The sequence below is a fragment of the Apostichopus japonicus genome, chromosome 16, assembly GCF_037975245.1.
Source record: "Apostichopus japonicus isolate 1M-3 chromosome 16, ASM3797524v1, whole genome shotgun sequence".
Lineage (NCBI taxonomy): Eukaryota > Metazoa > Echinodermata > Holothuroidea > Aspidochirotida > Stichopodidae > Apostichopus > Apostichopus japonicus.
Genome location: NC_092576.1, coordinates 14,375,296 through 14,403,072, shown reverse-complemented (window position 1 = coordinate 14,403,072; position 27,777 = coordinate 14,375,296). Strand labels below are relative to the sequence as shown.

Genomic DNA, 27,777 nt, shown 5'->3' with positions numbered 1-27,777 from the left:
TTCAATTATACATATTCATATTTTCTGCGCCGAGCGGATACCACACTACGCCCGATGCACAAGTACGGAAATAACATAATTTGCCTTCATTCCTCGTGTAGTAAGTTGCGTGTGCACACGGCATTGTTGTTGTCTCCGATCGTATATTGTAGCGTGTATAGCTAGCTAGCTGTGAATGAAAAAAAATGGGTGTCGTGTGCAGATATTTTACTATTTTTGCGGCGCTAAATTCAGTATTCCTGTTGGCCCAAGTTTTAGCACAACATGATCATGGCCACGATCACCACTCTCATGGCCATGACCATGGTGAAGGAGCAGTAAACCATGATCATATCGATCCCTTTTTGTCGGTGAAAACCCACGTGGTAAATGCAGTACTAGAAAATTTTGAAAGTGAAAACGAAGCAGCCATTATCTCTTACGATGAGTTAGACGTTGTGGTGTCGACTCTATTGAGCAGGATCAACTGTACGGAGAGAGTAACGAAGGATGACCACTCTACGAACTGTTCAGTGGTAAGTAACAAGAAAGTAATGTTTAGGCTAAACATGATTTAGTAAATTGACTATGAATCATAAATGTTAATTGTAAGCACGTGTCTCAGCGCCATCACGATGATCACATGCCTAGCCGCCACCCCGAGCATTTTAATTTATGCTAAACTCAGGCATTCCCTCCACTGTACTGTAGTTTTGGATGCAGGTCTTATTTTACTGGCCTTATTTTCTTATTAGTGAACCACGGGCATTAGAATAGACCTAGTATTACTATCACTACTAATTTCATACACTACGGTAGCAAATAATTGCACATGGCAGGGTGCCCTTTGTTCATGTTGAGTTGTAACGTTAGTTGTAATCTATTGTTGTTAGACTAGCTTAGAGGAAGATTAAGAGTGCCACTTCATAATCGTGCCAGTTTAATTATGCGTAAGATCCTAGGCCTAGACCCTAATGAAAACAGTACTTTTCAGTTTTTCTCCACACACTGAGCTTTCTGTTGATTACTTTTTGCCAAAAAATTTCTTGTTAGGAAAAGAAATAAAAAAAGATACAGCCTTTAAATACTTAACTTATTCCATGATTACGCATGATGCATCATACTTTAGGGAGTATTTTTTGCAGAAAGACCAATTAGATGGTTTTTAACAAGTGATGTATTCTCTTAGCCTGTTGTCTCACGTAATCATGGAATAAGTAAAGTATTTAAAGGCTCTATCTTTTTTTATTTGTTTTCCTAACAAGAAATTTTTCAGCGGAAAGTTCTAAGTTTCATGAAACTTAGCAAGAACGAACTATTCCATATATATGGCAGCTACATTTCACCTTTTTCACGCCTTAATGTTAACTGCAGCCAAATATGGTGGCGTTTTTTTAACCCAAAGTAATTATCATTGCCACTCGTAATAGTAACTGTAAATCATCATTCCTCTCCCGAACCTAATCCATGTTGCAAGAATCTAGTCTCGGTGCCAAATTATATCCTTCTCCAGCCAGTTCTTTCCATCCTCCTATAAATCCTCCCTAATCAGTTTGGTAAGCCATTCTACAGGGTGTTACTAAAACGAATGACAATTGCGTTACACGTAACGAATGACAATATGTTGTACACACTAAAAAATTGCGTTAACTAAAACGAATGACAGTAATGACAGCACAGACATTTGCTTCAACTGGATTTCACAGTTCAGACTTCGTGGGTATCTAGATCTAGTATAGTACGGACAAGATAAAAACGCACCTTATAGCAAGCGAAATTGTAAGTGTGATTTTAAAAAGTAAATTTAACGTCATTTTCCGATATTAATTGTTAGAAACTAACAATACTATAATCTTGAAACGGCTTCAGTTATCTTTCTATATAAATCTACAGAGGTAAAAAGCACAGCACTCAAGCGCATTCTCACACAAAATCTTTCCTGTGGTTTCTATCCGTAAATTACACCAAAACCCTACAACCACGTAACATGCGATTTTCCTCAAATCATATTTTTGCTCAGAAAACCAATAAACCCATTTACTCCATTCCGTTATTCATTCTATTTCTTCTCACCACCGTCCTTCGTTGTCATTCGTTGTCATTCGTTGTCATTCGCTGTCATTCGCTGTCATTCGCCAATGATAATTTACCCTGTACAAAGTCAATTGTCATTCGGTCATTCGCTGTCATTCGTTTTAGTTTGTCCCATTCTACATTAGTTGCTCCTCCTAGAAACGGTTATTTGTTTTCCGCTGACAAATTTGGTGTGCGGAAAGCACCATTTCTTGTCAGCGGAAAGTACCGTGTGCAGAGAATAACGGTACCTATAAAAAAAACAAATTAGGCCTGGCCAGTTAGCCTACAATACCCTCCCAATCCCCTTCCCACACCAGTTAAACTGCAGGATACCCCAGTGCTTATTGATGACTACAGTATTGAATACAGGTAGGCTAGCCTAGGCCTAAGTACTCCAGACACACTTGCACTGATCATGAGAATTTCATTTTAGAAAATATGTTCTTTCTGTCCTCCCCACTTTCCGGAAAGCACTGGCCCTCCTAATTTAAGGAGGAGTATAAATATATCCTGTTAGCGAGTTGTTAATGTTACTGCAGAATACATACTGTACATGTATCTCTGCTATGGTTCCAAGGTCTTGCCGAAGTATGGGGGTATAATTCCATGCTAGCTTAGCCTGGACACACGTAACCACAAACTGTGTACTTTATAAATGTATAGTTATAAATTTGTTACGCTTTCTGTATTAATATTACATAAACCAGACAAACAGTACTGAGCTTTGCTACAGTAAGTACAGTAGTCCCACTCTTTACTACTGTAGGTATTAAACTGACTTCATGAAGTCACTATATATATAAACCCTGATAGGCCTAGCTGCGGCCTATGCACAACCACTGTACACTGTAACTTTACAAGTGTAAGCCTGTTACAGACTGTATTTACTGTGGGACATTTCAACTTGCCAAATGCTACAGTACCTGGCAGAGCCACAGTAAGTCTGTAAAAAAAATGACATTCGTGAGAGAAATGCTTTGACTATTTGGACTATTTTGGTTTAAGTTGTGGGCTGCATGTTTTTGGCATACATAGAGGTGACCATAATTTGGCTTCTAGCATATTTGGTACAATCTGCATCAATATATGTCCTTTAACTAAAATATAGTAAGTCTTATAGGTAACTATGGGTACAGTATGTCAGATATCACGATGGGTGTTCAAAACAAATTTTGTCCTAGGTAGTATATAAGCATATATTTGATACTTGAGAGATTTTATGTCCCTTTTTTCATTTTGCTGAAATTTCCATTCATCATACCCCTTTGCTTGTATTTCCCTTTTCAATGGTTGTGTCAATATACTGTACCATCAGATATCATTGATAGTTATTCAACCATACATTGGGTGGATGCCAAATTATGAGGGTTTTATTTTGGACACCAAAATGTGACATTATGAAAATGGCTGTAATTGAGATGCACTTTTCTTAGTTTTTCCCATGTTATTATGCCTTGACTTTGCATTTTCTATTCAAGTGAAAGCAGAGCTTCAATTACACTTGCAAATTTCAGTCACCCATGCTCATCAACTGCTGAAAAATAAAGATCTTCATCTTTGTTAACGTACATATTTTTGGTGTCCTCCTGCATCACATACGTTAACTGGTGGCAACTTTTCATGATTATAACCTAATCACAATTCACACACTGCACAGTAGTGTACTAGGGATTGCAAGTCCCAGAAATTCACTACTCATGCTGAGAATAGGTCTAATGGCATCTCAGAGGACAAATTCATTCAAAAATACATGTGAAAAAAACTTGTTATTGGTTGTTAAACTGTACAAATTGTTCGGTGTCCTCAACATAATGTACGTTAAATGGGCATTATTTCACTATCAACTGATAGTTTTGAATATCAAAACATTTTTAACTGATCAACACCCCATATACACTGATAGTAAACAATTCTTTCACTGCTAGCAGTTCAATTCCTCTGTATCAGTCACAATTTGTGTGTGGTGTCCTCATTTCTAGCCTGCATAACATACGTTAACTGTGAAAATCTATTTTAGGCCCATGTCAGGAATTCTCACAGAATATTCAACTCACTTAATTTTCACCATGTTTGAAATAGAATTAAACTATTTCCATCATCCAATGAGTCTAAAACATGGTTTTAGAACATCTGTTAACATATGTGATGGTGTCTCATTTTTTGGTGTCTTCATAACATACGTTAACAATATGCACTTTGAATGTAAATTATTGACAAGACTGAGAACTTCCATGCTAAGAAACACTTCATTCCATGTAGTTCTAAGGTACTCTATCTAACTAGTTGATGAAATTTGTCATTGAGCCAGTGGCTAAGTTCTATAACTCCAAATTCCTGTTGTGTTGTTAACGTATGTTATGGTGTCCTAAATGATCAGCCTCATTAACTTACAATGGAATGTGATAAGAACTTTAATTTTTTTTTGTGTCATAAGATATCATTTAACATTGCTCATATATATTCCCTTTCACTTTAATGGAGAAGGGGCTATGTTTATAGACAACTGTAGGACACCGAGTAACATACGTTAACATCATCACTTGTCCTTTTTATTTGCCTCAAATCCACCTTTCTTAATACTGTAAATATATCTTTTAACATTACTAATTGTGTTCGACATTCACCGGAGAACCAGAATCAGCACTCAAATAGATACCTTTGTGTAATTCATTTTTGAACATGCATGTCACACTTTAGTAACCCAGTATCCAGGGTTGGCCGGTTTTTACGGGGCGGTTTTTACCGCCCGGTAAAAACAAGTTTTTTACCGGTTTTTACCGGGAGGTTTTTCCCACCTGTAAGTGGGAAAAACCGGGAAAAACCTCAAATTATATAGAATTCCTAAAAACTCATGTGGAACTTGTGGAGGAGCATAGAATCTACAAGAAAATGGCATCTTATGGTAGGGGGTTGGGTTACATCCAAAGAACAGCTATGATCTATAACTTGTGAGTTTACCGATTAGACTATTATAAATAATTCAAATAAATAATATATTGGATGCTCAAATCAACCAACTTTATTTTCCTATCGAGATGCATAATTCCATTATCTAGAGAATGGACTCGTATCAAACTGTTGGTGCCTCCTAGGGCTATGGTTCGTCATATTATACATGCCACATTAGTCCGCTCAGATCCAAATGATGATTCACATCCAAGAACGATCACTTCATGTCTGCGATAAATTGTACTCTGTTCACACTTCGCACTAGGCACTGTACTATGCTTATATTGCTTATAGGCACTGTACTAAGTGACTGTTGTGACATCAACTAATTTGAGAATAAGTAACAATTGGAACAGTTACTTGTGTTGTTGTTACTCCTACCTCTTCAGTTAGCCTATACACAGGAAGTGCCCAGTATCACCTCACCTGTCCACCTCAAAGTGTTTAATCACTCATGCATGAAGTTGTATAATAATTGGACCATGTTTGCATCAAGGTAAACAGTTTGGTTGTGTGAATGGCTCCAAGGGCCATTGTGCGTTTAATACTTTAATTGGGCCCATGTGCCTTACAAAGTTTCAAAGCAGTTTCTATTGAGCCCCCTGGATTGAAGTTCACCTCAATAGACTGTTGCCTACTGTATTAATGGAATGAACTGTCTGAGCACATAATATTATATTATTATATGGTTCCTTGTCCCTTTGAGGCTTTGGATGCCATGGTTCGCCACTTCGTTCTATCCTCCGCTGTTCATGCCACATAATAGGCCTGAAGAATTTAGGAGGGGTGAATGTCCCAGTGTAGACCTATAATGGTTTGGGCAATAGGCAATGCATACTGCTAAAGAGATCGTGACAGAATAACTATACATGTGCAATACGAAAAATACTCTTTTTTTCCACAAAAAGTAGAATAAGAATGTGATAAAATAGCTCAAAATGAAGCTAAGAAACTCCCATACTCAATAAATATGCCTGTCCAGTATTTACCAGTTTTTCCCGGTTTTTACCTGGTTTTTACCGCTTAGTGGGAAAAACAGGTTTTTCCTGGGAAAATGCCAACCCTGCCAGTATCAAATAATGAATCATCACCACGCAGGTGTGTCTGGTAAGATCTAGCATGATTCATATGATTCATATTAAAATTGATAACAGTGTTTTTATTGTTGTTTTTTTACGTAATGTGCTCTTAAACGCCACAGCAATTGTTTATACTTTGGGCAGACCTGATAAACAGTTGTTTACTTTTTAAAAGATAAGAATGAAACCCATGTATTAATATAAATTCATTCAATAACGATACTGTTGAACCCCGCCCCCCCCCCCCCCCACGAGCGTTTCATGGAACTACAGTGAACTATGTAGTAACATACTGTACTGTACATTAATGTGCTGAACATATGTAATGCACAACTGCAGACACTTGCTACAGGAGATATGCAGTGTGTACTGCTCCTCTGCAGACCAGTACAAAAAGGGGTTTCATTTTCAGGATTAAAAGTGCAAGTTATGGAGGTCGACAGGTCGTCAACCATGTACACCCACACATTTTTAAAACCCTGATAGAAGACATACTTTACTGTAAACATGATCTTTTAAAATAGATAGTACTGCATAATGCCCTAGTAGGATTCAAATCATTCATAGGAATGCAGCCTTAGAGAGTGAACAACAGTAGGTACCTTGTATTGAAAACGTTGAACTTGTATGAATTTGAGGCCTGCACAAATTTAATTTGTTGTTGAGAAGACTGGGTCATTCTGTGTCAAATCAAAAGATTGCTGTTGTTGGACTCTCTCCAAAAAAATTAACCACCATCCTTTGTACATGATCAGTGCAGCAGCACCATGAAATAATCACACTGACTGTGAAAAGTTCCGTTGAACTGCGTCAATATTGTCTTACTTACACTTTGTTTTCTGATTTGCTTAATACAATTTATATTTATATTCATGACCTTGAAACCTGCACTATATTTATATGTTTACATACTTCTGTACACGCATACACACATCTGTATAAAAAGTTAAAAACATACATACATACTGTACATACATGTTCCCATTGACTTAGTGTGGTGTTAGGCTACCATGTGGTCGAAGATAACAGCAATAACGAAAGTACAGTATTCCACGGATATCTATAACTGCATCACAATATCAGCTAATAAACAGATGAATAGGCTAGATTAACCCATTGACTGAGTGTGGTGTTACAGTAGGTTACCATGTGATCGAAGATAATAGCTGTAATGAAAGTATTTCATGGATATCTTGTAATAACTGCGTCACAATTTCAGTGAAGAAACAGATGGTTAGGCTAGATTTCCCCATTGACTTAGTGTGGTGTTAGGCTACCATGTGGAAGAAATTGAAAGAATTCTCACAGTTATTATGTATTCATTCGTTTATTTCATAGAAGGAAAGACTGACAAGGTTTACAAGATGTAACTAATGGATTATAGACAGAATAACTAAAAATTAGTAATTGCAAGTGGCTTTTTTACGAAACGTTTATTCCAAATGTGATCAAATTGCGCCAATTGGCAATCTTCCGACTAATGCGAACCCTGGGCATGCATAATAGATCACTAGTAGTAAACACTGTTTAAGAGCTAAATTTGATATGGTCAAAGCATAAGTAGCGGCGGCAGTGCGATGTTAGTAATGATGTTAATTATATGAAGTTATTAACAAGTTACTAAAAGAAGCAAAAGCAAATAGAAATTATTGAGGAAGGTTTTATACCTTATCTACTTAAATATGAACATGAAAACATTGTCAATGGAGAATGTAATTCATTTATTATAGCATCCAATATGTAATTTCTTGAAAATTTTTCCGGATACCCGATGAGTAATGGCTCTCGGGTACCCGGTTCCCGATTTTTGGACCTGTGTAACCACTAATGAAAACATATACATGACAACATACGTACTGTATATATGTGCATGTACAGTGTCATACAAATATACGCAGAAGTACTGTTGAGTTATGAAATGGACTCTGTATGTAAACTATATATAGGCTGATATACTGTAATGCACTCACAACGCACTTGAAAACTCAGAAACATATTATGTTGATTGAGTTGGTGTAAAGTAAATATGGACTTTGTTTATAAGTTGTTTCCTTATTTTTGTCAATAAACAAAGCCCAATTTATGATATAGCCATATCACTGCACATTACACTCAGTAAATAATTCACACATTTCCAAGTATTTATTTATATAGCAAGTACAGCTGTACGGTGTATGGAACAGTATGGTGCCTTGAAAACGCAGGAACATTTTTGTGTTGATTGAGTTTGGTGTTTATAGTAAATATGGACTTTGTCTTTGTTTCCTTATATTTGTCAACAAACAAAGCCCAATTTATGATATAGCCATATATCACTGCACATTACAGTAAATATGTACAGTAGTTATGTACAGTTGGTCTTTGGAACTGCTGTAGAATTGGTAGATAACTTACCCTAGTAACACAACTGTGCAGAGCTAAGGAGGACAATTTCCATACATACCTCAGAAGTTAGGGTTCATTCAAGGGTGAAGGGTTATAGCAATGTACTGTACTGAATAGTTTTTGGCATGTTTGCATATAAAGTCAGTTCGATGAAAGGATAGGGTCACAGAGGAGGGCACTATACAGTAGTTTTCATGCCTTTACCCAGAAAAAATTACAGCTGTGACATAGTTTGATCCTTTTTCTTTCATGTTTGCTTGGATGTTATAGGCCTGTGGGGAGTACAGTATGAGTTGCATTCCAAGTAAATTATCTCATTCCAATAAATTGTACACTTTGCAAAGTATTAAAGCAGCATTTTGCGTCCTTTTCTATGATTTTTCTCAACCTCACTGACTCCACTATGCCATAACGACATACATAACTAGCTTATCTATTTATATTTTACTTCAAATGGTTGCATAAAAGTCGAAAAAATTGCAACTTTCAACTTTGTTGTTCTCCAAGATATTTTCCGTTGGGAACCCAATAAACCTCGCCCATAATATGAATATTTAAACACTACGAACGTCATTGACAGATACGTAATATAACACCACGCTTGATTTGTGTACAGTCTATATGGCAGTTTTACCAAGAAGTTGCATAACAACTCCCTGCTGGTTGTACCAACGCAAAGTCTTGAATCTATTTTTGGCAACGGCTCATAACTAAACCTGCATCTCTGATTGGTTGAATTCAAACTAGTGGGTTTGGGAACTGAATGCGGATTAAATTTGTATGTGGAATACTCGCCAATTAACGATTTTGGCAGGGAAAAACTTGGCTAATATCTTAATTTGCAGTTTTGTGATTTGATGTACAGTATGTAAAAAACTTGATGGACATGTCAAAAAAGTAGAAAAGGGCGACCAAACGCAAAATGCTCATGAATAAACATACTATTCACTGATTAGTGGAATTCAAACTAGTGGATTTGGAGATATGCAAACTTTGTCGAGGACACTTTTACTCGTTATCAACATAAATCGTTAATTACTCGCTAATTAACGCTCTTGGCAGGGTGAAACTTGGAGGGTATCTTAGTTTGCTGTTTTATGATTGATACATCTAAAAAAATCGATGCACATGTTAAAAAGGTGGAAAAAAGCGACCCAACGCAAAATGCTGCTTTAAAACTCTGTTAGGTTTTTTGGGGTAACAGCGTAGGTGGTCACTGAAGCGGAAAGCAGGGCATATTTCAAAATGTGCAGGAATGTAAATTTGTCAAAACAAGTAACTTAAACTAACAAAACTGCTGGATTTTTCTTTTCTGAAAACGTCTCACTTTAGCTTTAATTTGATACCAAATTTGTTTACATATATATTTTTTTAAGGTGGGCATGTCCATCTTTTTGCATAGAGTTGCCCATTTATGCTTGCCTTTTTTTGACTGTACAGTAGTAAGTACTGCATACTGTTCCTGATGCACTGTGCACAAAATCTGTTATCGGTCATCAGTTCGTCAGATCTGCAGTGCTCACAAAACTCGACGAAAAATATAAAAAAGCTTTCGTCTACTTAAAATGACAATGGTGCTGCTCTATTGTTATGTATAAAGACAGACCTCCTGCAGTGAAACTTTGAAATCCTACAAAAAACGTTTATTCCAAAAATGGCTCTATGTTACAAATTAACTTCATTTTGGACCTCTAAAAACCTTTATTTTCATGTTTGAAGCCTTTAAAGACCTATATTTCTTCATTTGTACAACCATTAAAATAAACCTGATTTGTTGAAGAGCCGCTGGGAGGTCTGCTATTATGAAGATAAAAGAGACAGGTATTGTAATTATAAATTATAAAACAATGGATCAACTTTAACAGTCAGATCAGTATAGAGGAGATGTCACATCATCAAGTCAGCCTTAAAGGAGCTTTCCAGATATTGTAATTAATTCGTAGTTAATTTTAATTTCCTGAATATTTCCCTAACATTTTGCTCTATACTATAGGTACAGTACCGATACATTTACTGTACTAGCTAGCACTCAAATTTATCCTTTTATCTTGGGATCTCACCTTCACAAAATGTTGACATGGGAGGTGTCCTAGTGTTACGTACAATACAATTAGTGTTTGCATGGGGTATCCTGATACCCGCCCGATGCAATACTACCTGGTTCCTAATTTATTACCCCAATCCTACAGTTTTATACCTTATCTTACACCTACGTATTTGGACATAGAAAAACTGTCAGTGGAGAATATAATTCATTTATTATAGCAGTTAATTTCTTGAAAATCGCAATACACGAGGGTAAACAATTTTTCCTGATACCCGGCGGGTAACGGCTCTCGGGTACCCGGTTCCCGATATTTTGACCTGTGTAAACACTATATACAACACTAACTCAAATTGCTTCATGATGTTTCATTTCATGCCTACAGTGTGCCTCAGTCCTCACTGATCATGTGTTCGATGTTCTGGAATCCAGCAAAGAAGATGGACTCCAGGAAGCCCAGTTTGAAAAGGCTGCCGTGGTTCTACTCGTCCGAATGTCCGAGAGGAATTTGGCTCTCTCTTGTAGTTCTGAGGGTAACCTGGGCTCGTACGAAGACTACCTCACTAGCTTGATGAGTAGAGAGGGCACCCCTGAGAGGATAACGCAAGAAGAGATGAAGCTACTCTTGCTTTCATTCTCAGAGTACTACAAACCACAAACTCACGGCAAGGTAAAATCATCATTATAAAAGCTTAGGATAGAAGCTGTCCTGAGTACTGTGTGGGCTGGGTACTGAGTGCACTAATGCAACCCGAGTGCCATGTGAGCTGAGTCTATGTGCAGTGTACTGTGTGCTGTGTCACCTTAGTACCATGTGTCCTGAGTGCTGTGTGCAATGAGTACTGTGTGCTGTGTAGCCTTAGTACAGTGTGTCCTGGGTACTGCTCGCAATGAGTACTGTGTGTCCTGAGTACTGTATACTAAGTGTACAATTGCAATGAGTACTGTTTGGGCTGAGTACTGTGTGCACTAAGTTACAGCCATGCAACCCGAGTGCCATGTGAGCTGAGCCTATGTTCAATGAGTACTGTGAGCAATGAGTACTGTGTGCTGTGTAGCCTTAGTACAGTGTGTCCTGGATACTGCTTGCAAAGAGTACTGTGTGTCATAGGTACAGTACTGTATTCTAAGTATCCTAAGTGAACATGTGCAATGAGTACTGTTTGGGCTGAGTACTGTGTGCACTAAGTTAGAACCATGCAACCCGAGTGCCATGTGAGCTGAGCCTATGTTCAATGAGTACTGTGTGCAATGTGTGCTGTGTAGCCTTAGTACAGTGTGTCCTGGGTACTGCTTGCAAAGAGTACTGTGTGTCCTAGGTACTGTATTCTAAGTATCCTAAGTGAACATGTGCAATGAGTACTGTTTGGGCTGAGTACTGTGTGCACTAAGTTAGAACCATGCAACCCGAGTGCCATGTGAGCTGAGCCTATGTTCAATGAGTACTGTGTGCAATGTGTGCTGTGTAGCCTTAGTACAGTGTGTCCTGGATACTGCTTGCAATGAGTACTGTGTGTCATAGGTACTGTATTCTAAGTATCCTAAGTGAACATGTGCAATGAGTACTGTGTGCAATGTGTGCTGTGTAGCCTTACAGTAGTACAGTGTGTCCTGGATACTGCTTGCAATGAGTACTGTGTGTCCTGAGTACTGTATTCTACATGAGTACCATGAACTGCAATAGAACTGCAATAACCTGTTGAAAAACACACACAAACAAAAGTGTTTAGTTGTAATATAACTGCCGCTGCTGTAAATACATGTTTCTCAATTGTAGTGTTTCAGCACAGAGAGCCTGTTTGAAGACGTCTACGACGGAGACCTAGGGGCCTCCTTGAGGGAGATGCAGCACCTCTCACCGCTCATCGTCGCCTACCTGCTCGAGGGCTACTGCATCGGAGAGGCGGATTTCCCCGATCCAGAATCATTCATCCAAGACGTCATCGCCCTGTACGGCCACGACGGCGTCATTCCTCTGGAAGGTAAGAAACTATATTAGACAGAGAATATAGAGAACGTTAAACCGGTATGTGCCGCGCAGATATGGCTGAACCGACCAACAATCATGTCATGTCATCAGTGGAGTTTGGTATTTTCTGGTTCTTGGCTAAGTGGGCTTTGGTTTCTGTTCTATCAGGAGTGCTGCCCGAGTATACCGTCCAGGATATCTCTGTCGGGAAAAGTCACGAAACCATTCGCGCGGTTGTGATATGACGGATCATACCATGGTCGAAAGTTTTATTTTGGGCAAAATAGGCTATTCCCGGATTCACATCGTGTGGTCTAGGGATATCAGTCATATCAGTTCTCCATATACCCGTATATAGGACTTCCCCTTCATAAAACGGAATAAATTGTTAAACTGGTACAGCATCGCAAACGTGCCGTGCAGATATGACCGACATGAACCGTGTCATGTCGTCCGTGGAGTTTGATATTTTCTGGTTCTTGGCGAAGTGGGGTTTGGTTTCTGTTCTATCAAGGGTTCTGAAAACGACTCTGTTCGGCGCTACTGTCGCCGGCAGAGATGAAGTCACCGAGCATAAATACACCACCCCGGGGAAAGATTTACAATCCGCCCCTGCCCTTCAGTTGGCAGCGGTTTACAAACAGAAATGAAATGGATCAATTTTGTGGAAAGGGTCCAAAAAAATATAATAAATTACCTAACTTGTTTTTTTTTTTTTTTTTTTCAAACTTCAAACAGATTTTAAACTTATAATGAGTCAGCTGGGTCTGGGTAGCTCTGACGATCACAGTGGACATGATCATGGTGAACATGATGAACACAGTGAAGACGTACATGGTGACCACGATCATGGTGACCACGATCATAGTGAACACGATCATAGTGATCACGATCACCACGACCATGAGGGTCACGACCATCGGAGGAAACGAGCAGTGCAACATAACCACGACCATGACCACCACGATCATGACCATCACGGTCATGACCATGCAGAGGATGTCCACGTTCACGATACCGCTAACGTGTCACGGATAGAAGCTGTCGCTCACTCCGTAAGTTTAATTCTTAAATCTACGTTCTGCGATAAACTCCACCTGTTTAGATGAAAAACCACCAAGAACCAAATGAACGGATGAAACATAAACAACTCTTTTCGTTTAAAACGTTGTGGGCAGATGGGTGTAAATTCGTCACATCATGTATGTAACATTTTGAATACTGTACAAGCTATAGCTAGTGACATAGCAAGTTGCAAGCATCATCTAAACGGGGGGGGGGGGGGGACTTCCTACGATCCTTCACCAGTTACTGTAAGCCAAGGTTATGTAGACCTAGGTTTGCTCACGAGTACAGTGTTGCTCTGTGTAGGAGCATCTCAAGGTTAGGTAGCTAGCGACATAACAAGTTGCAAGCATCATGAAAAGGGGGGGGGGGGACCTCCTACGATCCTTCACCAGTTACTGTAACCCAAGGTTATGTAGACCTAGGTTTGCTCACGAGTACAATTTGCTCTGTGTAGGAGCATCTCAAGGTAACGTGTTAACATTCTAGTTTTGCTCACTAGTACAGTGTTGCTCTGTGTAGGAGCATCTCAAGGTTATGTGTGTTAACATTAGGTTTGGTCACTAGTTCTGTGCTGCTCTGTGTCGGAGCATCTCAAGGTTATGTACTTGTGTTAACATTAGGTTTACTCACTGGTAGAGTGCTGCTCTTTGTAGGAGCATCTCAAGGTTATGTGTGTTAACATTCTAGTTTTGCTCACTAGTACAGTGCTGCTCTGTGTAGGAGAATGCTTCATTGCTTCTCACATGTGATAACCGTGTCTCTTCATATGGTCAATCGCTACCCATATCCCTCTAACGTTGTTCCTCTGTGGAGTGAGTGGCTCATTTTTTGTCTCATACCTTTCAATGACCTCTCTTCCCGTTCTGTTTTGCGTTCTTCGCTCTGCAGTGCTTCTCTGCCGAGGAGTTGATGATGTCCCACGGCTTGCACCCAGAGGATGGTCTCACCGAGAAACATTTGGTCTTGGTCTGTCCGGCTCTTCTCCAACAGCAGCTCTCTGGCGGATGTTCTCACCATGACCATGGAGTGGGCTCGGAATATGCGGTCGGTGCAGACGGTAAGGCATTCTTTACGGTGTATTATATAGATCAATTGGTTGCAGTTTATTTGTTGGTCGATGTACCATAGATGAATGGGTTTGAATATTGTGAGATTGTGCTGAGCCTGGTAACATAGCACCCAGTGTTGCAGTAGGGAGTGGGCGGGGCGGGGGATTTGTTATCGCCTCGAAGAAGAGGTCTGGAATTTCATTTGTTGAAAAAAAAAAAATGGGAACTATCACAGTATGATGTTTATAATATAAATATCGACCACATATGTTAGCCTAACAACACATTAAGTCAATGGGAAATCTGCCTAACCGTAGGTTTGCAAATTTTTTTTATTTTTTTAAATCACACTTTGTGTAGGATTCGGGTAATAAATTAGGAACCGGGTAGTATTGCGTCGGGCGGGTACCTGGGTACCCAGATAACCCGTGCAAACATATAAACTTTATATGTTTATAGGTAAACACAATCCGGCTCACATACAAGTGTATGTTGAAAAACATGTAAAGACATAAACATTGTTATTTACAAGTATGACGTTTGTCTGTTTACAGCTTAACCCGTTTAACTGTAAGCAGGGATGTGCTCACACTAGGCGGCACCGGGCGGCTGCGCCCAGCAGTTCTGAATGCCGCCCAGCACAAACAGTATTTTAAACATTTCCGCCCGGCACTTTCCTTGATGATAATTTAACAAATTTTACCATAACCAATATCTGGGAGAATACATGGCACAGAATAGGCAAAAATAGTACCACCTAAGCATACTTCATGTGTAAAATTTCTTGTCCAGTAGGGAAGGGGGTTACCCCACCCATGAGATCCCTCTCCCAGGGGGTTGTGGATCACACTACCGAACAATCTGCCCGGCACTCAAATATTCCTGAGCACATCCCTGTGTAAGTTTACGTTAAAACATGTAAAGACGGAAATCTTTTTTTTTTCTTTGCAACTTACAGCTTACCTGTACGGCACTCTCAGCGTCTTTGTGGTCAGCCTCTGCGCTGTAATCGGAGGCTGCATGCTGCCCATTCTCGGAGACGATCGCAAGGACATGGTCTTTGGACTCTTGATTGCGATGGCCGTTTCGACCCTAACCGGAGATGCCCTCATACATCTCATACCCATGGTAAGACAAGTGCCCAGCTTCAGGGCCGTACCTCGCAACAACCGGGTTGCGATGACCTTGCATCGGTTTCCCATGAATCGTGCGATATTCACAGTACACGCAGGGCAAATTAATTAAGGATTTTCTTCCGAATGCCCAAACCAGGTCTTCGTGTGGTGACTGTCCGAACAGCAAATTAGGCCGTCCCTAAAGAGGTGGTGCACATGTTGACGAATTGTTCGCAAAGAATGACCGATATTAGACAATGTTTCACACTGTAGGTCTGATGAATAGAAGACCACGCATTGGCCCCCAGTAAAACTCTGGTGGGGACCCGGTCCATCATGGGCATACCAGTAGGTTTTGCTCTAATTTCAGGGTTTCCAAGATGTGATGGAGGGTGATACCAGCTTATCATTTTACCTATCGGCAGAGGGGAGGGGGTGTAGGGGTTGTGCGGACACAAGTATGGTCATCTCGGAAGACCGTTAATAATTTTTCCCCGAGATATGATGCAGTGATCTTCAGTTGTTGACCACCCCATTGAATGCATAGTACATTCAGTTTGGTGGAACCATTAAAGTGGTGCATTAGTTTCCCCAATTGTTTTGCGACATTTCACCTTAAAGACCTAAGGATTTGTCTTAAAATTGTTGATACATACTTATTATAATTACTACAAATTTTTCTACACGACTTGGTCTTTGATGTCCTGTGAAGTTTGCTTCAGTCCAATGTAGTCGCATCATTCGTTACAGACGATTGACCATTTTTTGTTTTTTTGTGGCTCTCTCCGCAGGCCACTGGACTCCATGTACATGAAGGACCACACGATCACGGTGCCCATGGGGGACACGATCACGGTGCTCACGACCATGATCTCAGCTACATCTGGAAGACCTTTACCACGCTAATGTCCATCTATGCGTTCTTCCTGCTGGAAGTATCTATGAGCCACTGCGGTGTAAGTATCATGTGAGGCTGTGGTTTAACCATGGTAATGGGGATGTTGTTCTCCAAGTGGATCAAGTCTGTTTATTTCTCCCTTTTTTCAGCTGTGTTCGGGAGACGTTCCTCTCTCTGCAGGCTGGCTGCATGCATGCCCTCTGACCTACAGTGTCTCTATTGTGTGTAACTGTATCCGAGTGAGCAGAATGGATATATGTACTATGCAGCCTGGCTGCAAGCCCTCAGACCTGCAGTGTCTCCATTGAATGCACTGTATCTGAGTGAGCAGTATGGATATATGTACTATGCAGCCTGGCTGCATGCCCTCAGACCTGCAGTGTCTCTACTGTATGTAACTGTATCTGAGTGAGCAGAATGGATGTATGTACTATGCAGCCTGGCTGCATGCCTTCAGACCTGCAGTGTCTCCTATATTGTATGTAACTGTGTCTGAGTGAGCAGAATGGATGTATGTACTATGCAGCCTGGCTGCATGCCTTCAGACCTGCAGTGTCTCCTATATTGTATGTAACTGTGTCTGAGTGAGCACTTATGGATATATATACTATGCAGCCTGGCTGCATGCCTTCAGACCTGCAGTGTCTCCTATATTGTATGTAACTGTGTCTGAGTGAGCAGAATGGATATATGTACTATGCAGCCTGGCTGCATGCCTTCAGACCTGCAGTGTCTCCATTGTATGTAACTGTGTCTGAGTGAGCAGTATGGATATATGTACTATGCAGCCTGGCTGCATGCCCTCAGACCTGCAGTGTCTCCTATATTGTATGTAACTGTATCTGAGTGAGCAGTATGGATTTATGTAGTATGTAGGCTGTCCTACTTTGATGTGATACCGTATAGAGTGTTATGTTTCCTTCCCTTTGATTTTCTACAGAGTGGTCATCACACCCACACCCACGGTCATGCCGAGGCCAACTCTCAACCCATGGCCTTGGAGCAAGCTCGCTTTGAAAGCGTTCCTACGGTAAGGAATCATTTCTGTCAATTTCAAATTGAAGAGTTTCTTTTCAAACCATCACACTTTTACTTAACCCCGTACCAAAGTAAAAAAGAAAAATGTATCCCGTTGGTTCGAGCCTAATGGGTTAAAATCCCAGACCTACAGTAGGAGTCAACAGCATGAGTACAAGTAGGATATATGCCTTGGTATGTGTTACCGGAGTACAAGGTTCCAAGCTGCACTGTTTACAGTATCATGAGTACAAAATGTTTGTATCGGACCTTACATGCATATTGCTATTGGAAAGTGCCCCGAATTTGGTGTAAACATACAGTGCAAACTTTCTTGATCTATAGATCATGCTTCAAGGATATCAAATCAAGATGAGGAATAATCAATTAATCAGTCAGGCAGTTATTTTTACAATGCTTTAAGCTCCCACTACAACTTTCACAAAGTCTGGTGCCTTCAAATTCAACATTTTGAATTCAAATTTGGAATCTGTTTAGGTGAGAAAGTCATTCCAGATAGGAAAACTGTAAATTGCACTTGGATCAAAAACCCACCTCACTAATGACCCGGCCGGGAATCGAACCCCGAACCTCCCGATTGCTAAGCCTCATTGCTTCAAATGCCCACCACCTCTGTCCACTCGGCCACAGCCCCGTAATAAGTGTATTACCATTTTTATTATTCAGCAGTGTAATTTTTTGGGGCTATTATCAACTCCTTTGGTACAAACCATGTGGCATTCATACAGCACTGGAATGAACTCTTTATGGTAACATTAAAGTGGTTTTTGGTGTTTAGAACAGTTAATGTGATGGCAGCAGGCCAGGATGGTACATAAATATTACGCTCTGGGCTCAACTAGGGTTTATCAATTTTGTTCACGTCTCTTTTTTTTCTTTTTCCATCTCCATAAAACAGACTGAGACATCACCAGAAGATCCAGTGGGTCAGGAAAAGGACAAAAAGATTCAAATATTTCGTGAGTATTCATTAAAAAGCGCTTAACTATCCTCTCTTCCCCATTTTGTGGTTAACTTCAGAACATCAAAGAGGAGATATTTTGTAGAAATCGTAGACCAAGTTCTCTGGGATGTCTAGAAAGTGTTCTTCTTTCTTCAGACAAAGAATCAAAAGATCAGACAAAAAAGTTTAAAAATAATAAAAGTTAATGAACATTCTCTTTTGGCATTTATTTTGTCCAAAAAAAAAGGAAAAAAAACTTCTCTTCAGAGATGTTATCCATGGGTAAATGTATTGTGTAGTATTTTCATGCGTTTGAATAGGTATTAAAAGAGTTGTCTGGTAGCCCTTAGAAGTTACCTTAAAAAACAAATAAATAATTTTCCAAAGATGTTTTCCAAATATGAGAACACTCATGTTGCGTTTGACAGAGAGACGATTTGTTAATCGTTTAGGATGGATATTCCAAATATACTTTGAACAGTAGAGAAGGTGACGTCATCTTCGCAAATGCAGATTGCGACGTAACCCCCACGCTCCATGCAGTTCCTACGGTAGTCACAACAAAAACCGCACAACGTCATTATAAAAATTGATGGGTTCGAACAAATGGTGCTTTTGGTGAGAAACTGGTGAATTTGAAGACCAGATTTCTACTAGAAGATAAAGCCGAATGGGGAAAATTTTCACACGGTTAGAAAGAGAGAAATAAGAACTATGGGGGCGATGTATCCAAATCTTTCACCAGACAACTCCTTTAATATATAATATATATATATATAATAATATATTAATATATAATATGTAAAGTAATTTAAACAATAGAACTGTGAATGGTGGGGGTACCCTGTACACGTCTCGTGGACTAACAACGTTCTTTTGTCCTTTCATTGTCTTTGAACAGAGTTTGGGTCACTGCCTATTATGATATTGCTCAGCGACGCCTTTCATAACTTCTGCGATGGTCTAGCAATGGGCGCATCGTTTGCTGCCAGCATTGGCACAGGACTCTCCACCAGTTTTGCCATCTTTTGCCACGAGTTACCGCATGAACTTGGTAAGTCCTCTTCCTCACCATTACCATCATCACTACCACCATTATCATCATCACCACCATCATCATCACCAACATCATCACCACCACCACCATCATCATCACCATCATCACCACCATCATCACATAGTATAGTGTGACGTAGTGTGGAGTGATTATGATATGGCATCACGCTAGTGTGACGTTCAGTGATTTAATAATAACTATAATAATAATTATAATAATAATAATATATTTATATTGTGTTTTACATAAAAGAAGGCCTCACTTTCATCATCTGCCTAAGCTACTAATTGGTTAACATTTTAGAACTGCACGCCCCCCCCCCCATCCCCATCCCCATCCCATGTTAAGTGGATTTTTTTATGAGGAAAAAAAATTGTCTGATTTTAGTTGCACTTGTCTGGTAACTATTTTTAAAAAGAAATTTGGAAAAAAGGTCATACTAAACTTAATTTTAATCTCTTCAATTTTCCATTGACTGTCTATAAAAAAAAATCAAATAAAATTTGAATTATTCCTGCCTCATCAAACAACTAGACATCACGACCAGACATCAATTAGACATGTTCCATAATTCATCGGTCAAGCTATTTCTACATCGGGGAAGTATTTTGTCCGGTAAATTTTGCCACCATCGAGATCGGCAACTGGCTCGATCAGTCGATCGGTGTTAATTAAGGATGATAAATGCTATTAACGCTCGTTTGCGTCTCTTCACAGGCGACCTTGCCATCCTCTTGAAGAGCGGTATGTCCTTGAAGTGGGCTCTCCTCCTGAACTTCCTCTCTGCCCTGACATGTTTCTTGGGCTTCTTCATCGGCATAGCGGTGGGGAGCACCCTCATAGCACGCCAGTGGATCCTCTCCATCACGGCCGGCATGTTTCTCTACGTAGGATTAGTGGATATGGTAAATATACGTATATATATATATTTTTTATTCTAAGGTTTACAGTATTGTTCAAGGCCCCTCTCACATGACTTTACAACTTAACTAATGGTTAATTGGTAACTTGTCACACCCACACACCAAAGTGTGCACAATTCAATGTCTCCCCTGGTGCACCACATCCAAGTGTCCCCTGGGGGAATTCCCATAAGGTGCAGCCACAAACCGGCGCAAGCGACTATATTTACAAGTTACCTTGTTAGTCCCCACGTCTACACCTGGGTGAAGAGAGGCAATAGAGATAATGTGCCTTGCCCAAGGACACAATGATCTGGCCAGGACTCGAACCTGCAATCCTTAGATCACAAGTCCAATGCCTTGACCACAATACCTCCCATTGACCACAACGCCTCCCCTATATATTATATATAAGAGACATTTTAGTGAACACCAGAACCCTGCATAGCAGGTTGTCAGATATATAGTCATAGTACCAAACGTGGCAAGGAATCACAAAGCCAGTTGGCAGTGGCCGTCCGGTTAATGCATGAGGCAGTGTGAATTGTGCCCCTCCCCCAACCCAGCTCCATCCCCCACCCAACCCCACCCCCACCTAACCCCATCCCCCACCCAACCCTATCCCCCACCCAATCTCATCACCCACTCAACCCCATCACCCACCCAACACCATCTCCATCACAGTAGTTGGGAATCTTGACCAAGTTACAACTGCATTACATAGGTCGGTACAGCACACAGGCGCCTAACGTAAATGTTACTGGGTTTAAAATGCCATTCTAGGCTCATAATTTTCATTTTCTGTTTATGACAGTTCTTTTTTTCTCTTTTATTGAAGATTAATAAAAAACGAAAATTTAAAACTTAATTTATTCAGACATTGAACCAAGAGACCGAAGAACAAGTTGACAGTAAACCTGTAATATTCTGTTGTGTTTTTATCTCAATACATTACATGTATAGAGATATTGTAACAGTAAGTGGGACTCTCTCTTCTCTTAAAAAATTTTCAGCGTCTTCAAACAAAGTTCTTTTCCTCTGGAATTTCCAGAGCAAGAATATATCATATAGACCAACAAAAGTTACTATTTTTTATTCCAGAATTGTATCTCATTCTGTGACTTTTTCACCGATTTATGTCCAAATCGGGCCAATTCGGGCCGATAACACACTTTGGCAGACCTGTTTTGCACACGCTCCAAAACTTATGTTTTATGAAAGAGAATAGAATAGAATTGTCTTTCAACAGTGGTATCGTCTAAAGTAGGGGCCTATGTATTATATATTTTATTAACATTTTAAACTTTCATTTGTTGTTTACAGGTAGGTATTACTAAGAATTTTACCAGCTGTATATGACATTTTATGGCTTTTATTTGCTTTATTTGATGTTTAAATGATTTTTCTTTCTTAAAACAACACTGAGCTGTCGCCCCTACTTTTAATAAAAAGGTCCGTTTTTGATGATTAAGCCCCGCCCCCAAGTCTGTTTTGTAGCAGATTGGCTATGACTCATGACAGCTACATGTTATATACGAAAATGGCTACCCTCGCGACAAATTTTCTATACTGTAGTTAGGTACGCGAGGTGTGTATTGCATGCTAATTACATATACACAGCCTGTACTGCTGAATTCTACGTAGTGCATTTAATTTATTTTAGGCCTTCGTTTTTGTAGCATCCATTTAAGGATAGTACTGGTGTTCAGGTAGCTTTTCAGAGCAAGGGCCATGATAAGTTTGTTTGATTGTCCTTCATGTATTTTGTATAATTACGTATACACATTCTTGTATTTCTGAAGGCTACTTGCTGTAGGCCTAGTGCATTTAAAAAATATATATATAGGCCTAGGCCTATTAGGCTTTCAGTGATAGCCACATTAGCATTGTACTGGTGTTCAGACAGCTTTTCCTAGGAAGGACCAGGGTAAGTTTGTTTGATGGGTACGTATGAAACAGGAGCCGGCCATAGCATCACAACTTTTATAAGACTATAAAAATTGTGTAAGGTTATGTTTTATTTATAAGGATATAAGATGTATAAGGTTATAAGAAGTATGTTTAGCTTTCTTTTGAACCTGTAATGTTTGACATCAATTGTACAAAGAATTAAAATAAAATAACAAAATGGAGAGGAACTGAGGTGGCTATTAGGGGGGGGGGGGGGGGGAGGAGGCCACCCATCACTTGCATATAAAAACTTGTAATCTTCTTTTACATTATTTTTTCCAAGTCATAAATCCATGAAATCTTCATGTCAGAAAAATTGAGATGGAAAAACGTGGGTTGTTTTGATATCTAGAAGTGGACACAGTTTTGATGGTAGTCACCACTACAGTCTACAGTAACATACAGTAGGTCAATAGGCCTAGCTCTCAAGTCTCAAGGCAGGCATCAAGAATATGGTCGAGTTGTTCCCCTTTTTAATTTGGCCGTTGTGATTGACGTCAAACTATATGACCAAAAAGTCCAACAGAGACTGACCCAAGATGAAGGATACCACATAAAAAACAAGTTCTTAAATATTCTATGACATTACTAAACCTTGCAACGTCGTTCTTTCAACTAACAGGCAATGAGCGCTAAAGTCAAGACTAGCAGAATAAAGTGTAACCTGCAGAGACTATTAGTAGCAAAAATGCAAGTTATATATTTGTTGTACCATGATTGATATTGATAATTGTAGAGACAGCAAAGATTTGAAATTAGGAATCAAAATTAAAACTTCCAGTATTGAGATACTGCGTCATTGATGCTCTTGTTATAATTTATTTGATCTATTTGATCTATATGATCTATTAATTTATTAATTTATTAATTTATTTTTTATCTGTTTCATCTATTTTTTTTTTTTTTTCATTTTTTATAATCTATTTTATATATTTATTTATTTATTTATTCTTCTTGTTCTCCTTCCATCTGAACAGATGCCACAGATTCTTAAAACAGATAAGTCCAAGCATGCAGGAGTGATCTTCATCCTCCAGAACGTGGGTTTTCTGATCGGCGCGGCCGTCATTCTCGGAATCAGCTTCCTCGAGGAAGCGCTAGCACACTAAGTTTTGAAGCCGACAGAAGGACAGACGATTCTCACAAGTAGTGAAGAATCGGCGAGTCCTTTTTTTCTCTCTTTTTTAAGGTTTACAATTTGTTTAACGCTGTTCCTGGTGTTTCAGTTAATATGTAACCGGGAACATCTTATCCGAGGGGCTGCCTGCGGAGAGAATAATACGAGAGCCGTTAGGTAGGAACAGGGGGACTTTAACGGAAAATGACCACCCGGCCTCCGGTATTAAGAATACCGGCTCTAAAGAGGCCGGGGTGTGTCGTAGACGAGGCTGTGGATGAGCGAGAGATGTTAGGCTTGAGTAATGATAAATAGGTGTTTAAAGAAAAGTTAAACGTTTGTCTGGCCTTATTAAAGAAGGATTACTTTTAAGAAGTACCGACATGTTTAATTAAATTGGAGATGTATAATCACCGTGCTTGATGATTCAACGTCCCTTAGGGATCACCTTGAAAAATTGATTTATAATTGGAGGATAAAAGAGACACCTTATTGGATTAAAACCCATCGATTATTTATTTATTTTTTTATTTTGCGAGGAATCAAAAACCCACCTCACCAATATATTATGGGAGAGAGTAATATGATATTTGTCTCTGACTCTTAAGCCATGGCTGAGTAATACCATTCATTAGTCCAAGAAAAAGATAGGTGCTTTTTTTTCAAATATTTTTTTTTTTTAAATACCTTTCCCACTTCCATTTTGAATAAGACAATTTAATTTGTTCATCTTTCATAGTGAGAGCCTCTCCTGGCCCTGGGGAAATTCGGGTGTCAGCGGACCCTTGCACCGCTCATATATGTATCTCCATCCTTTTCCGGCCAGCAGCTCCATATTTGCTCTGGTCCCCTCCATAGGTTCCCGTGCCATCCAATTTTGCCAGCATTAGACATTTCTTGAAAGGACAGAAATATCATCCCATGTAACTGTCGCACAATTTAGGATCCATCATCACGTACATTTTCTTTCCTTTTCCCCTTTGGAAAAATTTTCAAGTGCATAAGGTGCTTAGATGTAAAATGGTTATACTTAGCAGCTCTTTTTGAATCAATTTTAGTTTCAAAAATGTAGCTTTTTCTCAGATAAAATTCACTTACTTTACGTGGTTCTTTGAGAGCTTGTGAGTTGCTCATGCTCACACTATAAGTGTCGTTGTGTCGCCTTGGTTGCCAATTATACCGTCGAAAGAGTGCTTGGCTAGATCGATCTAGCATATTTTAACAGTGTTTCCACTTTACACTGGCCCACCTGAAATACTGGTTATAAGTTCCGTTCTGCCACTGCACACTTGATTAAATTTTGTTTTTACAATTACTTTACTAATAATGTGGGATATTTTCGAAATTCCTGAACATTTTGACGAGTCGGGACATTTTTGGGGACAGCACACTGTAATCGGGGGCTGTCCCCGAAAATCGGGGACGTCTGGTCACCTTACTCTACAATGTGTCAGCCTACTGGGGCTTTCATACAGGTCCTATTGGGTGTCTAAGTACTGTGAACATCTCCCACAGTAACACAACCCGCTTCAGAGCGCTCACACCGGCGTGGGAACACGTCGGGTGAACTTACGTAGAGACGCGCTAGGCGATTGACTGGAGTTCAAGATTCTGAACGAAAACACATTTTTTTTATATTTTTGAAAAGTTGGAGGTGCGTAAAACAAAAACAGTTAGTTTGGCTTCTTATACAAAATTATGTGGAGAATATCATAATGTTTCTGTCTCAAAGTTTGACTTGAGACTTTGGACAAGGTGTACAACTTACGTGGAGAATATCATAATTTTTCTGTCTTAAGATTTTGAATTGTTAATTAAAGTACGGAGCAATTTTTACATTTTCTCCAATTTGTTAAAGCTAAGCTTTTCAACGTGATTTTTATACTAAAATTGACGTTTTTTTGTCGGAAATGGATCTTCGGTCGTAGATCGTGCGAACAAGATCGGGTAAGAGTTTAATGCTAGGAGAGACGTATGGGAGACATCATAACTTTATTTGCACGTTCAGTTCAACGTGATAATTAAGTGAATAATATTCTACCATGTATTCTGTAAAAATCGTAATGGGTTGCCTTTTTTTAAATCTTTTTAAGTTATTTTCGAAAAGACAATTACAACATCATATTAAGTTGCTGTAAATAAACTATGGTGAATAGCTTCCCCAAAAACGGCTAGGAAGAAATTTGATTCCATTCGAGGAGACATCACATGTTTAACGGTCTGTCACAAAGCTGAAGGTAGACTTGATCAAGTATAAATGATGTCATTGCCCCACATGTGCTGCTGAAGGTAGACTTGATCAAGTCTAAATGATGTCATCAAGCCACATGTGCTGCTGAAGGTAGACTTGATCAAGTCTAAATGATGTCATTGAGCCACATGGGCTGCTGAAGGTAGACTTAATCAAGTCTAAATGATGTCATTGAGCCACATGTGCTGCTGAAGGTAGACTTGATCAAGTCTAAATGATGTCATTGAGCCACATGTGCTGCTGGAGGTAGACTTGATCAAGTCTAAATGATGTCAATGAGCCACATGTGCTGCTGAAGGTAGACTGGATCAAGTCTAAATGATGTCATTGAGCCACATGTGCTGCTGAAGGTAGACTTGATCAAGTCCAAGTGATGTCATCGAGCCACATGGGCTGCTGAAGGTAGACTTGATCAAGTCCAAGTGATGTCATCGAGCCACATGTGCTGCTGAAGGTAGACTTGATCAAGTCTATATGATGTCATTGAGCCACATGTGCTGCTGAAGGTAGACTTGATCAAGTCTAAATGATGTCATTGAGCCACATGTGCTGCTGAAGGTAGACTTGATCAAGTCTAAATGATGTCATTGAGCCACATGTGCTGCTGAAGGTAGACTTGATCAAGTCTTAATGATGTCATTGAGCCACATGTGCTGCTAAAGGTAGACTTGATCAGTTCTAAATGATGTCATTGAGCCACATGTGTTGCCTAAGGTAGACTTGGGGGCAGTTATTCATTACAAAAATTATTTTCATAACTTCAATATGATAGCAAGGTTTGTACAAAACCGTTCAGACAAATTACATGGTTTTTTTTGGGGGGGGGGGGGGTGGGGGGTGAAAGGTTGTGGCTTTTTTTCTTCTTCTTCTGCATGGTATTTCTACTCATTCCTCACCTGTTTATTTTTTCACCTATTACCGGTGATAATGCCTTTGATTTAAGATGGAAATTAAATGGATACAGCTGTCCTTAACTTATTTTGCGGATATTAATCGTTACTGTAAGTTGAAGAAACTTTAAATGTCTTTTCTGAGATTGTTAGTTAGATGTATTTTTTTTTGGCAAAAGAATGTTTCCGATAATGAAAGGTTCATGTTTTCTCATTCTCTGTATATGTCCTTAACTTATTTTGCGGATATTAGTTGTAACTGTAAGTTGAAGAAACTTTAAACTTGTTCATAGTTCTTTTCTCATTTTGCTAGTAAGATATATATTTTTTTTTCGAAATGTTTCGACATTGAGGGGTTTATGTTTTCTCATTCTCTGAAATAAAACCGCAAATAAGATCGGATATGTTTTCGGTTATCCTTGTCATTCCTGCTTCCTGGAAGCCCTTGTTAAGATAAATCAAACAGTTGATCCTGTTAAGATTAATATGATAGCAAGGTTTGTACAAAAATGCTCGGACAAATTTCATGTTTATTTGGAGGGGGGTGCTTGTTTGGGTTTTTCCCTTCATGGTATGTTGACTTATTCCTCACCTGTTTCATTTTGTCACCAATTACCTGTGATGATGCCTTTAATTAAGATGGAAATTAAATGGATACAAGCTGTCCTTAACTTATTTTGCGGATATTAGTCGTTACTGTAAGTTGAAGAAACTTTAAATGTCTTTTCTGAGTTTGCTAGTTAGATGTATTTTTTTTGGCAAAAAAAAAAATGTTTCATATAATGAAAGGTTCATGTTTTCTCATTCTCTGAAATAAAACCGCAAATTAAATCGGATATGTCCTTAACTTATTTTGCGGATATTAGTTTTAACTGTGTAAGTTGAAGAAACTTTAAACTTGTTCATATTTCTTTTCTCAGTTTGCTAGTTAGATGGGATTTTTGGCAAAAAATTGTTTCCGATAATAAAAGGTTCATGTTTTCTCATTCTCTGAAATAAAACTGCAAATTAAATCGGA

General features: G+C 39.2%; 1 protein-coding gene across 4 annotated transcripts; it reads left to right on the top strand.

Annotated features, from left to right (window-relative positions):
- Positions 1–80: 80 nt before the first annotated feature.
- On the top strand, positions 81–27,777 carry LOC139983832 (zinc transporter ZIP4-like). 4 transcript variants are annotated; one of them, XR_011798840.1, is made up of 13 exons: positions 81–515; positions 10,898–11,182; positions 12,290–12,494; positions 13,220–13,536; positions 14,438–14,606; positions 15,557–15,726; positions 16,505–16,669; positions 17,552–17,641; positions 18,548–18,608; positions 19,494–19,646; positions 20,367–20,554; positions 23,479–25,855; positions 26,376–27,777. XR_011798840.1 is itself a non-coding variant. In XM_071997645.1 (12 exons), exons 1-12 carry the CDS (start codon positions 186–188, stop codon positions 23,608–23,610), a joined length of 2,265 nt encoding a protein of 754 aa, XP_071853746.1. In that variant the 5' UTR covers positions 81–185; the 3' UTR covers positions 23,611–27,777. The 4 variants fall into 4 exon arrangements, 1 of the variants encoding a protein (XP_071853746.1); XR_011798839.1 differs by having other exon boundaries at positions 25,960–27,777; XR_011798838.1 differs by having other exon boundaries at positions 25,908–27,777.

Coding starts and splice junctions, on each gene's coding strand:
- LOC139983832 (XM_071997645.1), top strand. CDS start 186: ATGGGTGTCGTGTGCAGATATTTTACTATTTTTGCGGCGCTAAATTCA. Junction 516..10,897: donor ACTCTACGAACTGTTCAGTG/GTAAGTAACAAG, acceptor TCATGCCTACAG/TGTGCCTCAGTCCTCACTGA. Junction 11,183..12,289: donor AACCACAAACTCACGGCAAG/GTAAAATCATCA, acceptor TCTCAATTGTAG/TGTTTCAGCACAGAGAGCCT.